At 50.8% G+C, this 15663-nt stretch overlaps 1 protein-coding gene across 4 annotated transcripts in view; it reads left to right on the top strand.

The window, feature by feature from the left end:
- The window catches only part of Gxylt2 (glucoside xylosyltransferase 2), a 57308-nt gene that overhangs the window by 11036 nt on the left and 30609 nt on the right, over positions 1-15663 (top strand). For all 4 annotated transcript variants that reach the window (XM_078033586.1, XM_078033585.1, XM_078033583.1 and 1 more), the window contains exons 2-3: positions 6581-6773; positions 12238-12369. In XM_078033586.1, coding sequence (XP_077889712.1) covers positions 6581-6773; positions 12238-12369 — 325 coding nt within the window. The remainder of the gene's footprint in view (positions 1-6580; positions 6774-12237; positions 12370-15663) is intronic.

The following is a 15663-nucleotide window of genomic DNA, read 5'->3' as shown; positions in this document are numbered from 1 at the left end:
TTATGCATTTCCTAGGAAGAAGCGGCCAACAGTCCAGTTGGGGCTGTGCTTTAAAGAAGTGTGGCTTTCCACCAGCGTCCTCTGCTAGCCCGGATCCCCCAGCAGCAGGCTCACTGACCCGGGGAGCTTGTCAGTTCCCTGGAAGCACCGGGAAGAGATTGCGGGAGGCGCCAGAGAAGAGGGTCTGAGAAGAACCAATTACTCGCTTTAATAATTCAGTGTGTTTTGCGTTAATAGGCTACAAAGTAAATAGCACTACACATAAATGCCGTATTTCATTATTTATACACTCCAGAAATTGAAGTTCAATTAAGTCACATGCCGGAGATTGTTGAGCGCTTAAAGAGCGGCTCATCTCAGGGGAAGCCTGGAAGCCGCTTCTCTCTGAGCCACCTCTGGGATGGTGAGGATGGTGGTCATCGAAGCATGGGCAGGGCGTGTCCTGCAGTCCCTGTCATCCCCCAAGGCTCCGCCATCCTTACAACGCTGCGCACTGCCATTGCCTACTTCAATTTTTTTTTTTTTTTAAATCTATATATGTCATGAACCTGAGGGCATTTCTTTACTTATTTAATGATAACAATGTTACAATTTAATCCCAACACTCTTTAAAAGCATATAGTTCCATGATTTCTTCAATCTCATCACCACTGGCTATTTTTACATGTTTATCACCCTGCCAAGGAACCCTGTCACCATTAGGCAGTCACTTCCCGTGTGCCCCCAATCCTGATAACGACTAATGTGCTCTTGTACATGGGGCTTTTTCCTCTTCTGGACTTTTTACGTATGTGGATAAGTGTCCGTCTTCCAGGTTTGTACACAAGTCAGTATTTCATTCCTTTTCATCGTTAAGTGATATTGCACTGCGGGACACACACCGCATGATGTATCTCCATTAACTGATGGACATTTAGTTGGGCTTCTTGATGACTAAATTATGCTGATATGAGTAGTTGTGGGCAAAATTTTGTGTGGATGTAGGTTTTCAATCCTCGTGTGTACCGGTCTTAAAGTTGCTTTCTCCATTTAAGGCTTTCAGGAGCTGCTAAAGTGTTTTCCCCGAGTGGATGTGCCCGTTCACAATTGTGACAGCTGTGTTCAAGGATCCTAGTCTCTCCACATCCTGAGCACATTTACATTTTTTTTTTTTTTTAGGAAATTTGATGTCAGTGCCAGAAATTGCCAGTAATGATATAAATAGAAGGTAACTGTTGGGCCAAACTCTGAGACAAAGAAGCAGTGTTGTTCGTTTCTAGCTTGGAGCTCTCACCTGCTGAGGTTCTGCGCTGGAGCTCCCTGTCCACTAAAGGGAGATGGGGCCATATCAGAAAGGTGTTCTCTCCTAGTGGCACTCCACTGAGACTTTCTCATGGACGTGGCCGAAAGATAACTGAACCTGGCACAACCCTCTCACTGTGACTCTGGATCGTCTGGTGCAGCAGGTGACTGCCGGCACCCCTGTGGAATAGCGGGACTCCGGGCGTGACTTGCGGAAGCCATTTCCTCTCCTCTTGGGTCAGGTCTGTGAGCACGCTGTCAAGTAGCTCAGGCACCTGGGTGGTCTTCTTTGCCTTTTATTTGTTCCCCGTGGCCCAGTAAACTCCTAGAAAGCTTTGGAGAAAATGTCAGAAGCCGTTGAAGTTGCTTAATCAGATAATAGATATTACCCCAGCAATTCTACTTCTAGGAATGCAATCTAAGAAAATAATGCCAAAAGAGGAAAAATCCATTAGCCCACAGTTTAGGAAAAGACTTTTAAAATAATAGAATAATTGGAAACAATGAACAAAAAAGGAAATGATAAGTCATGCTGATCTGGTTGAATGGAATTGTGGTAGTGAACAGAATGCTAGCTTTCAGGCCTTGGGGCTGCAGCTGGGCTCAGTGGCAGAGCGCTTGCCTTCCACCATGAGGCCCTCCACACCACATAAAAACTAATAAACAAAATAAAAGTCCATCCACAACTTTAAAAAAAAGTAACAAAAGAATCAAGTCAACAAAGTAGGATGCAAATTTTCCACCTAGTGCCTCTATAAAAACAGGAATCCAATTGAACAAAGACCAGAAGGCAGCTTGCTGAAAAACAGTTTAGGGAGCAAGAATTTTTCTTCGTTTACCAACTTTGATACTTAAGTATATCATGTTTTGTGTTTTTATTTGAAATGTTCATTGTACATGCTATTCTGATCTTTTTTCTAAAGATGAAAAGTTTTGTTTATATTGTTTCCTGCATTGAACACAATGTGTGTTTGACACGAGCTACAATGAAACAATACGCTCTCAGCTGATGTGGAAGGAAATCCACAAGAACCATGGTGGAAAAGAAAATCAAGTCCGCTTTTGTGAAAAGTGAATAATACATCAGGAAAGTGGTCAAGGAAGCCCCGTGTCTTCCTGAAGATCTTCCACGGACAAGGACAGGGAGTCATGCAAAGACCGCAAAGAACATTCCAGGCTTTGCTGTCTGGGCCCTGCTTTCCACTTACACTAGTCATCACCGAGGCCAATGCGGTTATCATCAGCTCCATTCTCAGCAGGGTCTTGAAAAGCCCTGGCCAGCAAGCGTCCACTCCAGTCCCCTTCACAGAGTGTAAGTGAGAGGGTTGTCACGCCAAGCTCAGGGAGTCGAGGGTTAAGAAGGCCCAGGGTCCCAGATGAACTCCAGCCGGCCCCAGGCAGCTCAGGTGACACCCGAGTGTGCCAGCGTGCCTTGGTGGAGCTGTGAAAGGCGCCCGCGGGCCCCTGAACCTCATCACTCAGGACCCCTGGCCCCAGCGCGCACCGCCTGGAGCCTGAGATTGTTGATGTAATGTGAGAGGGAGGAGTGGGGCCAGCAAGGTCCCTTAAATCCCAGTCACTGACACTTGAACTGGCCCCAGGAGGGGCCTTTCTTTTTTCTCTTTTAATACCTGTCACCAGACACCAAGAGGGACACATTGCCTGGAGCCTGAAAAAAGAACAGACGGGTGGCTTGCTTGGCAGCAGGGGAGTGCAGGCTTTGGTGTGTGTGAGTGTGTGAGTGTGTGTGTGAGTGTGTGTGCGAGTGTGTGAGTGTGTGTGTGAGTGTGAGTGTGTGCGTGTGTGTGTGTGAGTGTGTGTGAATGTGTGAGTGTGTGTGTGAGTGTGTGTGCGTGTGTGTGAGTGTGTGTGCGTGTGTGTGCTGTGTGAGTGTGTGCGTGTGTGCGTGTGAGTGCGTGTGTGAGTGCGTGTGTGTGTGCATGCGTGTGTGTGTGTGCATGTGTGTGTGTGCATGCGTGCACGCTCATACGCTGGGGTAGAAGAGCTGGGGCCTCCCTCAAGCTAGGCAAGCCTTCTGCCCCTGAGCTGCACCCAGCCTGCAGGCTTTTTTGAGTGGGGAGAACAGTATTCTTCCAGAAGTTTGGGTGACACAAAATATGGAGATGATAACAAATAGAATTTCTTTGTGTCCAGAACTCAGCTTAAGTAAAATATCAAGTCCCCAGAAATAACTTAGCACTCTCCATTTGATGGTTTTCATTCTCGTGCTTATCTTACTTTGTGTATCATCTGCCAAGAAAATGCTGTGCTCTTTGGCTAGTTTTTTTTTTTAACATTTTTTTTTAAGTTGAAGACAATACCTTTACTTATTTATTTTTATGTGGTGCTGAGGTTCGAACCCAGGGCCTTGCACATGCCTGGTGAGCGCTCTACCGCTGAGTCTTTGCCTAGTTTTTAAGCTTCATGGCAATACTGTCCCCCTCACACCACTCTTTTCCTCTCTGCTGTATGTTGTACGTGTCCTTCAGGCGTGTTCCTTTTGCTGCTGTAGAGTACTCCACCTTTCAGACATGTCAGGCGGACTCGGGATTCTCCTCTCAGTGGATGGCAAGTCTGTTCCAATTTTCCACTTTCCTAAGCAGGGCTGCCGTGAATGTTCTTGCATGAGACTCGTGTCCATGTGCACACTTCCTCAGTTCCTGTGGGTAGGTGTGAATCTGGAGGGGTGGAAGGCGGGTGCCCATCTTCGTGCCTGCAGACAGTTGCCAATGGCTCTCCAGGTGTCGGCCAACTTCCCTCGCCCACCCCACATCCAACTGCGTCTCGATGCAGTCAGACTTTTCTGTGTCATTTTTGCCAGTCTGGAAGTCAAACTCGTTGTTGGAGTTAGTGTTTCCGTCACTGCCAGGTGAAGGCGAGTCATTCCGCAGCATCTCAGACTGTAGGGTAAGCAGACACCCGGGGGTGGGGAAGTTGTTCATATCTAAGACGCCGAGGTGATGGGATTTGTTGGTAGCACCTTAGCTTCTGTTTTTGGGGTGCTGGGGTTGGAGCCCAGACACGATCGGCAGGTGCTCTCCCACTGAACCACACTCCCAGCCCCCAAGTCTGTGCCTCTGAGTCAGCCTTGGGTTGCTAGGCAGTGGGCGAGACTCAGAGCCGATGTCCACGTCGCAGATGTCTCTCTGGCATGTTTCGGCTCATGTCTCGATGGCACTTTCTCTAAACTGACTGTCGTGTGAGTTTAACACAGCCTGCCCTCTCCTTCATGTCAGTAAGTGGGGAGCTGGCTTTGATAGCGGTCATAAAAGCCCCCATGCAGCCTCCTGAGAAGGACAGGCAGGTGAGGCTGCAGGGGGGCCCTTGGGTTTGCGGCTCTGCTCTGGCTGTCCCTCCGCCTGGGCTCCTCTCCCAGCCATGAGGCTCGGGGCTCACGTCCTGGCCGCCCCCGTACCCCTGGCAGACCTGCCTTGTCGGGAGGCCCCTGCTGACTCTGAGCTGTCTCAGGTTGCACCAGCACGCCCAGGCCTCCCTGGCCCCCACCGCGCTCCCGCCCTCTGGATAAGTTACTAGTTACCACCCCTTGGACTGTCACTTAGCTCTGTCTTTCCCTAATCCTCTGCAGAAAGTAACTTTGTTTTGTTCCTTGTCTTTCTACAAGGATGCCTGGCCCGTAGTTGGTTGTTAGTAAAGATGGGTGGATTAATAAGTGGGTTGCAGCTCATAAGACAGAGGGAGAAGATGGGACTGCCTGTGTGAGTCTGGCACCACAGCGTAGGCTGGGAAGGAAAGAGTCCAGGACACAAGTGCGACTGTGCCCTCGACCGTCCAGATGGGTGGGGGCGGTTGGGGCAGAGGCAAGAGATGTGCGCAGAAGCCATCATCAGCCGTTGGGTTTGACCTTGAAGCCGGTGAGCGCTTGCATGACTTTAATCAAAGAAGAAATATACTCTGTGTTTTAGAAGCCCACCACTCTGCCCCAGTTAGGAGAACTTATGGGGGGTGAGGGTAAAGGTAAGACTGGAGGCTGGTGGGCCACCAAAAGGACTATCAGAGTGACCGAGGTGACAGAAGACATTACTGTATCAGGTAATGGCAGGAGGATGACAAGAAGTGGATAACTTCCAGAGACGCCAGCTTTCCCCGCGATCCCCAAAGTGAATAGGGTCCAAGAACTCGCCACATCTGGCCTTGGCAGGGCTCAAGGCCGGGCTCAAGGCCGGCCTTCGACTAAGCATGCTCTGAAGTAATCCGATCGGAGCGCTTTCCAAAGTGCTCCACCCACATCTCCACTCCCCTCCTGGTGAAAGAAATCTGGAGCACGGCTGCCATTATTCTACAGAGCGGCGAATAATGGAGCAGTGTGTGGATTGAACTCGAAGTTTTTGGAAGGAAGGCAGCATTTGACATCCAAGTTCCCCTGGTCTCCAAATCTTTTGTGCAAGTAAATTAGTTTCATTTGTCTCAGGGCACCTATTCCGGGCCAACTTCTTCCAACTTGCCTGCAAATGTTTCTCCGTGGTGTGTTTGAGGCTTGGCTTCGTCCCCTTGTCTGGAACAAATCTTTTATTACTAGGAAATAGCTGGATGATGATTGTGGACTCTTGGACCCTGTCCCCCCTCCCAGCTGTTGACTCAGTATCTGATACCTTGCTCATTTGCAGGGATAACGTGCCCCTCTTGTGCCTGTTTCTCATTACTGTGGATTCCGTACTGTAAGCCGCAGGCCGTACTCACCACCTCCCGTCTCTGGCGAGACAGTTAGGGTTAACACCTGTTTCTTCAAGACTCTCCTGAGATGTGACAGGGAGGGGTGCCCCGCGCTGCCTCTTTGCTTACCTCCCTGCCGCGCACATGTCCCGTGGTGCAGTGGTCATGCATTCCAGCTCCACCTAAAAACATCCAGATGATGGGAAGATCGCGTTGCTTCTTTCACATGGGAAAGCCACAACTCACTCTCCTCTTGTTCAAGTTGCATTCAAATCTGATTTCCATGGCCCGTGCAAGTGGGGGCCCCCCAGCCCCGTGTCAGCTGTTGAAGTTTAGCAATACTATTTCCAAACATGGGCCAGTCAGCAGCCAGCAGGCACCAGACAGCTGAGTGCTGGCAGAAAGCGTCCCCGACACCTAGAGCTGTCCAAACTGTGACTCATCCTGCTATTGCCAGGATAAATATGGGGATAAATGGCATTTTTTTCTAAGCAGGAAGAATTGTCAAAATGCTTATCACTTTATAAAATATAACAGATTGTGCCTGTTCTGTTTGAAGTGTTCCAACCATTCACTGCATTTTTTTTAAAGTTTGGTTCCAGCTTTCACTTGTTTTTCTTCCCTCTAGGAGGCCCGGACAGCTGAGGAGCGTCCATGCTGTCCTGCCGCCTGAGCTCTGGATCCACCTGGCCGTGGTGGCCTGCGGCAATCGGCTGGAGGAGACGCTGGTCATGCTCAAATCGGCCGTGCTTTTCAGCTACAGGAAGATCCAGTTTCACATCTTCACTGAAGACTCTCTGAAGCCTGAGTTTGATAAGCAGGTGAATTTGCGCAAATAGTGGCGTACTGTTTCCCAAGGGCACAGACTGCACGGCAGGGACTGCTTATACTGCTCTTTTTAAAATCAATTTTCTTATTCTAATTAGTTATACGTGACAGCAGAAGGCACTTCCATGTAGTCGTACATGTACCTAGGGTGATGATGTCCGTCTCATTCTACCGTCTTTCTCACCCCATTGTCCGGTTCTTCAATGTTGAGTGTGGATGTTGTTGAACATGGGTGCCCTGTGTTGCTTCATGCTCCCTTGCGTGACCTTGAACGCTTGACCCTGACCTACTGTCCTCCGGTATAACATGGGGATAATTACCCCCACCTCCGACAGACACGGTGAGGACTGAATGAGATGAGGCACGTAAAGCGCTTGGCACAAGCTCAATCCTTCTTGTAGTGTGATCATCCTCATTCTCAACTGGAGGTCAGAGAGCCTGTGTTCATGTATCTATGTGTATATTTTAAACAGCGAGCAACACGTGTTCATTGACATCAAACCAAGTAATAGAGATGATAAAGTAAAAGACAGAAGTCCTCACTGCCTTCTTTCTCATGCAGGAAACAGAGAGAGTTAGCAGTCGTGTTTTTATCATCTGTAGGTGTGTGTGTGTGTGTGTGTGCGTGTGTGCGTGTTTCCATAGGTAGACACGCGTGTCTGATTATACTCACATTTACACACACATATCTATATCTCCAATTTACACGTGTTTCTTTTATGCAATCATGATCATACTCTGGGTATCATAGAAATAATTTGTTTGTGTGTGTATTTTGGGGTTTTTTTTTTTGCACTGGGGATTAAACCCAGGTGCACTGAGCCATTGAGCCACATCCCCAGCCCTTTTTATTTTTTCCTCTGACACAGAATCTCACTGAGTTGCTTAGGACCTCACTAAGTTGCTGAGGCTGGCCTTGGACTTGCCATTCTCCTGCCTCAGCCTCCCGAGTCACTGGGATGACAGGCGTGCGCCACTGCGCCTGTCTGCAAAGCGCTTCTCTTTTCCACACTTAAGTCCTCGCGGGCAGTGTGGTCCCCAGTGAGCACTCAGCACCCTGGCCTCGGCCCTCTGGTGGTGACATAGCATTTTGAGGTGTCACTGGGTCACCGTGCTTGGGCTCTTCTCATTCTGAGTTTTTAGCAGTGCATAAGAAGAGCTCTGGAGAAGCCTCCTCCCAGCGGAGGTGTGTGTGTGGCCTTGGAAGCCAAGCCTTGCTGTCCTTGAGGATTTCCACGGGGTGAGCTCTTGAGTGCTGGCAGAGAGAGCCTGCTGTGTTTTGTTTCTATGGACTTGAATCAACAGTGCTGTGTCCTGTCACCAGGCTGGCCTCGCTAACAAGAAACATCCAAAACTGCATGCTTGGCAGAGAAGAGCTGACAACAGAGAGAAAGAGCTAGAAAACATGTTACATTTTCTAAAGAAAAAGATCGCCATGAGTCTTGTCCAGGAGAAGTCAGGGAAGCAGCAGTCCTCGGACTTTGGGCGTGGTGGGAGGATTGACTTGGAAAAGCCCAAGTCAGAGAAGGGGAGTGAGGATGGCGCCAGCGCTCCCAGTTAACGGCTGTAGAGCTTCAACATGAGGGAAACAATAGTGAAGACAGAGAACAAATGCCAAGAGCTTCTGCCTTAGGACATCATCTCATATAACCGTCCCCACGCCCTCCAGAAGGTACCCATCATGTCCCCTATCTAAGTAAGTTTTTCATCACTGTAGCGAAATACCTGAGGCTGGGTAATTTTAAAGATAAAAGAAGTGTATTTAGCTCTCACAGTTCTGGAGGTGCAAGAGTTGGTACCAACACCGATCTAGCTCTGGTGAGGACTTTGTGGCAGATGCCACCATCATGATAGGCATGTGAGGAAGGAAGAGGTCACATCACCAGACAGGAAGCCACAGAGAAGCTGGGTGTGGTCAGGCTTGCTCTTTAATAACAAATCTATTATAAGAGCTAACTTAGGAGTCCCAAGAGAATCCTTGATCCCTTCCATAGGCATGTCCCCAGTGACCTAAGGACCTCACACAAGGGGCCACATTAAACATCACCACACCCAGGACCAAGCTCCTAACACATGAACTCTTTGGGCAAGGACTCGAGCCATGTCCAAGTGATAACATCCCCATTTTACGGGCTAAGGAGCCCGAGGCGCAGTTTCAATGATCTGCAGCACAGAAGTCAGGTCCAGTTCACTGGCTCGAAGCTCCATGGGATTCGGCACTGTGTCCTACTTCCTCTGAACCAGCAGACAGAAGTCGCAAATCCAGGGCTCAGCCCCACTGTCCACTTGCCGTGTGGTCATGGCAGGTCTCTGGGCCTCCCCGAGGCTCGGTCTCCCCATCTCCCACTAGGGGTCAGTTGGGTTGGCGAAAGGTAATTGCCCTGTGGTCAGGAGAGGTCGGGTCAGGTTGTAGTGACAACCACAAAGTTCAGGACTGTCTGTGTGCCTGCCGTTTGTCTCCCACAGGGTCAGGCCCTGCCACTTAGGTCTGGGATGGACGTGGACAGTGGCTGTGCCTGCATACAGCTGGGCCTGCCAGAGCATGTGGCGTCCAGGGTTCCTCGGATGCCCTTGCAGGAGAGAGCCTTTCACTCCCTAGTGTGACAGTGACAGGTGTCTTCCACACACTGTGTGTGTGGGGGGGGGGTACCAGGGACTGAACCCAGGGGTGCTCTACCCCTGAGCCACACCCCCAGCCCTTTTTATTTTTTATTTGGAGACAGGATCTCAATAAGTTACTGAGGATGGCCTCAAACTTATGATCCTCCTGCCTCAGCCTCCCAAGTCCCAGGGATGAGAGGCATGGCCACGATACCTGGCCCTTCCACATACTTCTAACTGGCCAGACACAGCCGTAGGCTCATCCAACCGTGGGGACTGAGGATCACTTCTGTGTGTGACTGACCATGGACAAGCACAGGCTCGTCCTGCACAATACCCACCCAGTAACGACTTGTCGGTACCTGCTGAGGCTCGGAGCTGGGGTGTGGGGTGGAGTGGAAGGAAACGCAGACTTGGACTTGAATAGGATGAGGGAACGAAAACGGGGATGGCCTCACCTGAGTGGCCTTTCCGAGGAAGCCCCCGGACTCCAGGCTCATGACCCATACCTTGTGTCCTTCCCTGCTATCCTACACTTGGCCTGTGTGCAGTTGCATAGGGCAGAAGTGACGGTGTGTCACCTCTGAAGTGACAAAAGGCACTTCACGTTTTCACTTGCGCTGGGTAAGCCAGCATGGGGGCCCCTGGAGGAGCGAGGGCCTCTGGCCAGCACTCGTGAGGGCACCGTCAAGGCGACCGATGGCCGCAGCCCCTGACTTCATGAGAGGCCGTGAGCTACGACTACACTCCCACAGATTCCTGGACCTAAGAAACCACTGGAGATGATGCATGTGTGTGGTTGGAAGCCTTAGCTTGGGGCAATTTGTTGTAAGGCCACAGCAATCCTTCTACACACGTGTGCACACAAACATACACACACATGCACAGTCAGACCCATGTTAGATACGACAGAGCATGCCAGACGATGCTTGTGACAGCCGAGGCTCCTTCAGGAGAGGACACAGCTTCTGCCTGGCTCCTTGATGGGAGGTCTGTCCTGGAACCCAGCCTCCATGCTGGAGGAACCCGAAGAGCCCCTAGGGAGAGACCGTCTGGGAAGGCCACGAGGAGCGGAGCTGAGCCCTGGCCCATAGCCAGCCTCCCCACCAGACGTGTGAGTGGGAACCTAGACACTTCCAGCCCTGCCCCAGATGTGCGTGGAGTCCCGGTCTCAATCCCAGTATCAACAGGGAAAGTGTGAGAAGATGCACAGGTGACACATGAGCACATGGAGGACACTCAACAGGTTATGAAGCAGTCCAGCCCAAGGCCACAGTGAGATCAGCACACACTAGTGGAGTGGCTAAAAACTGGAGCAGACACTGCGAGTGCTGGTGAGGGTGTGGACACAGGCACTCCCGTCCCGCAGAGCCCCACGGGAAGACAGTTAGGCAGTTTCTAGAAAGTCAGAAGGAGGTTTACCACGGAGGCAACAAATGCAATCCAAATACTGACCAAGGAGTTGGGAACTTGTGTTCCCAGAAACCTGCACACAGATGCTCACGAGCCTCAGTCACGATTCTCCCCACCTGGAAGCAACCAAAATGTCCTCCAGTCGATGACTGCAGGAATAAGCTGTGGCACGTGCATACAGTGGAGTATAAGTAGTGAAGACCAAGCGAGCTGTCAGGCTACAGAAAGCCCCCTAGAACCTCAGTGCACATTTCTAAGTAAGAGAAGGTAGGAGGAGAAAGCGCCACCCTGTGCCACCCTACTCACGTGACGTTCTGGAAAGGTGAATCTGGGAGCTAACAAAAGGTCAGTGACTGCTGAGAGTTCAGGGGGAGGGAGGGAAGGAAGGTCGGGTAGGGAGGACAGGAGGTTTAGGGCAGCCACGCTGTTCTGGGTGCTACTGTCATGGGGGCTGTGACATGATGCTTTGCCCAAGCCGTGGAGTCACCACACAAAACAGGGACCGTCCATAAAGTGCCAGTGTACATTACGACTTAGCAGTGAGTACAACTGATGATGATGACGTGATTAGCTAAGAGTGATTATAGCAGCAGTGACAGTCACAGCACACCAGAGCAAGATGGCAGCAGTACTAGAGACCACGGACAGGGGCCGCGAGCAGCTGACGGGAACTCTGTGCTTCCTGCTCTGCCTCTCAGGAAGCATAAAACTGCTATGAAAACAAAATTTGTGTTGTAAAATCAATATACTTAAGGAAAGCATTACATTTCATCTACACGGAACATTTGAAAGAACCCAGGACTATGAACGTAGAGACTGAGACTCCACCACTACCTCTAGAGGTGTGAATGTTGGGGTGTGCCTCTGTCCTCTGTCCAGATTGACCTCCACATGAGAAACACACGTGCGCGTGTCTCTCTGACAGGTAGAGCCATGGCGCAAGCACTTCTGCACTTGGCGTCCCCAGATGGTGTTTCCGCGTCAGCACACACGGGACCTCCTAGTTCTAGTTTCGAGTTATCCTATCATATGACTGTGTCATACTCCGTCTCCCAGTTCCTTGCAACTGGACAGTTAGACTGTCCCTACACTGCAACTACCGCTCAGGTCGTGGTGAAAGCCGCTGCCCCTGCGTGCATCGGGACTGTTGTCACCGTGTCCAGATTGCCCTTTGACAGCTTGTGCAGGTGTGCCCTCCGCTTGGCAGGGTCCTGGTGCCAGTTTCCCAGCCCCCCCCCCCACGACTGTGACTGCCATGTCAAATCCTCGCGGTGCCCATGGGACAACCTGCTCTCTCCTTTGGTGAGCGCCAGCCATGGCGCCGAGCCTAGCCTCTCTAGGTAAATCCTGGGCAGTTTCCGCTCGGCCTTCCAGAAACCTCCCAGGTATTTTCCGTATTTCGTGGCGTCTAACCGTCCTCCCTGTGCCTTCCGTGTCTTCCAGTTACGACAGTGGCCTGACTCATACACAAAGAAGTTTGAGCACAGGATCTACCCCATCACCTTTTCTGTTGGAAACCCTCAGGAATGGAAGAAGTTGTTCAAACCCTGCGCTGCCCAGAGACTCTTTCTTCCGGTAGGAACACCTGTTTTTAATAAGTCGCAGCTTGGGCAAACTTGCTCTTGGAAAGTTGGAGAAATCAGCTGTGATGTGTTCAGAAACGTTGAACTTCCAGCTAAAAGTGTGTCTCCCTTGGATTCTGTCCTTGATGCTCTGTAGGCTGCTGAGTGTGGAGGGAGGGTCCCTGTGTTCCAGGGGTGTCTTGCCCTGAGTCTGAGGGTCTGAGAGCACCCAAAGCACGTCCAGGGTCTTCGTGACTAAGGCTCCTCTGTGGACGAGCGTGTCAACCTGAGGCAAGGCCTGGGTTTTCTGAGCCTCGCTGTCCTCCATGGGCTCGGCACACAGTCAACACTCAGCATCACCTTCTGTCATTGTTCTCTCTACGACTGTCACTGGCGTGAGACGTAGCCACACAGTTGTAGCTCACAATGGCCCTAGAGCTCTGGTGCAGGCTTTCCCTTCTGAAGTTTTAAATGGTTTGTTTTCTAAAAATCCTAAATAGAGAAGCCAGTTAAGTTTCATCCAAACAGGGCAGCTTTGAATTGTGCGTGGCAGCCTTCATATCTACGGAGCCCCTGCCTTCCTTAAACCTGTGATCATCACCCGTTAGTGCCAGGCCAGGTGACCACAGTGACAAGTGTCAGGGACACCAGGAGACAGCCAGGGCCCTACTGCCTCAGCGTGCTTCTGGCAGGGCACTGAACAGGCTATCGGGGGAGTGACTGGCTGAGGTGGGTGTCGGTAACATGGGGGTGGGGAAGAGGTCACAGAGCAGCGGTGCATATACTGAGACCTGAGCCAGGTTCCTGGTGTCGGGGACTAGAGAAACAAGAGAGAGGAAGGTCTAGGAAGCAGAAGAGCGTGCAGAGGCCCTGAGCTGGGAAGAGTTCTGGGAAGTAGCCTGTGAGATGGGACTGCAGAGGTCCCGAGGCCCGTCAGCCCTGCGAGTGGGTTCGCTCTTTGTCCTCAGGGTAGGAAGCTCTGGGGTGACTTCTAGCGTGGAGGTGGGACGGCCTGCCTGGGCTTTAAGAGGGCGCGCTGGGCACTGCAGTGTGCACAGCTGGGCTGGGCTGTGGAGGGTGCTAGGGGCATCCAGGACCTGCCCGAGAAACAGGACTGATCAGGCCTCGCGATGGGCTCCTCTAGAGCTGAAGGAGAATGAAAGGGACAAGATGTCACCCTGGATTCCCCCTGGGCAGCTACTTAATATTGGAATTGCCAATATCGAACCATTTATGACACGCAAAAAGGCGATTTTTAATATTGTCCAGCCTAAGAAATGCGTGCCGACCTCATTTAGAGGTGGCAAAGACTGCAGGCGAGCACCTTAGGTAAGGGGGAGGTGGGTTTGGTGGGTCCCCTTTGGTTTGGAGGCTGGGGACAGCCATGCAGGGGAGTCTTCCACGTGCTGGTCTGGAAACCCTGGGTGGCGAGTGGCCCTGTTCATGGTTCTGACTCAGGGACCAGTGAGCGGGAAGGACAAAGCCTGGCGAGTGTGCGGTCGGTGCTGCCTGCAGCCCATGCTCACCCACGCCCACCCACGCCCCACGGCCTGGCTCACGTGCTGCAGACCCTTCTCCACGCTGTGCGGAGGGGTTAATGGCACAAAATGGGGGTGAGAAGTGGCCACCTCAAAATGGGACTGCGAGCTCTAGGTGGATGATGGATAGACTAATTGCCATTGGAGAAGACAGAGGACATGTTAGGTTTCTGCTTCTTATGTCTATTTTAGGCAAGAAGAAACATTAGAATGTCAAAACTGATGTTGGGAAATTGTTTCCCTGCGGGATCCAAAGATTAGCACCCCAAAGGGACCTCATTTCAATCTTCTGTGACCTTGAGTCGTGATTTTGTTACCACTATTCTAAAAACTCACCAGGAGACGGTTTTCATTCATTCCCAGTTAAGTGAGTGTTCCCTTTTGAATGACAAATGGGTGCTGGCTTTCCTTATCTGCTTATGATAGTGGGAACTAGCCCTGCTTAGAAATAATAAAGAGAGATTGCACTTGACAGGACGTTCACCTTCCCGCGGTCCTACCCACAGCCAGACCTGAACGTGGCATCTCAGAGCATTACCCAGCTGCATGGATCCTCATGATAACTTGAAATAAACTCTAGCTCATGTTTCCCCTGAAATTTGCCACCATAAAACCGAACAGGGAGTGCCTCTCAGGTGGCACAGGGGACGTGGAGATCCTAAGATGCAGACACGTGAGCAGTGGCCAGTGGGCCGGGGGCCGTGGTTGAGCCCATTTTCTCAGGTGCTGCTGTCTGCCCTAAGCCTGCAGGAGACACCCGTCTGTCTCAACCAAGATTTTGCCATCAGAATAACATCAGAGCACAAGTCTTCTGGTCCCAAGCTTGTCACATTCTCAAGTGTCAATGGGCTTTGGATTCCACCACTGCAAGACCATGGAGTCGGGAAACGCCTACTCTGAGCCCGAAAGTAGGACCATCCTTAGTGAAAGTCCACTGCAGGTGGCTTGAGCTCTCCAAGACGCACAATCCTTTCAGGAAGTTCAAGGCTTGAAGTATTTAAAACAACATGCCAATTACAAATAAGCCACACTTGTTCCTGAACATGGGTCCTGGAAGCCCTCACCCTCAGGAAGGCCAGGAGCCCTTTATTTCTATCAGGATAGTTGAGTTTCTCAAATCCAATCACCTTTCCCTCGTTTAATGAGAAATGGTGAGATTTTACAATAGGTCTACACATTTTACTACACGTTGTGGCCATTGGATCACACAGGTTTCTCTCCTGAATAACTGAGGTCCTCTGGGGTCCTGGAGATTTTCACTGTGTAATAGAGATGGCTGGGTGGCAGGATCTTCAGAGACTTTATTGGCACATGGCACCCCACGTGGTCATGTCGTGGGGTGAACTGCTACTCACGCTTGACCAGGGACAAAGATTTTTCCAAGCCAGGTTTAATAAGCTCTGAGATTATACTAATGGGTGACATCATTCCTGCTGCTATTGCTGGACACGAGTGTCCACATTCAAGGAAAGAGTTAGGGAGGAATATTACCCAGAGACACAAGATAAAATTGCTCCTAGCCTTACTGGAAAATTTATTGTGAGAGTTCTGACCCAGTATTTCCAAGAAACTCGTCTCATTCTTTAATATTTTAAAGTAAACACAAATCTCATGTTACCTGTATTTCGTGTATCACATTCAAGGCCACAACACGGAATCTCCCCTTTTTTGTTAAAAGGGCCTGTGCCTGGTTTCAGTGTTGGGAAAGCTGTGCACTTGCCAGGGGGGCTCTCATAGGTCAGCTGTGGGCTGATGGAAAAGGGAGGCTT

This window comes from Ictidomys tridecemlineatus, chromosome 16 (assembly GCF_052094955.1).
Source record: "Ictidomys tridecemlineatus isolate mIctTri1 chromosome 16, mIctTri1.hap1, whole genome shotgun sequence".
NCBI lineage: Eukaryota > Metazoa > Chordata > Mammalia > Rodentia > Sciuridae > Ictidomys > Ictidomys tridecemlineatus.
The sequence above is the reverse complement of the archived record's forward strand: the minus strand, read 5'-3'. Positions and strand labels throughout refer to the sequence as shown.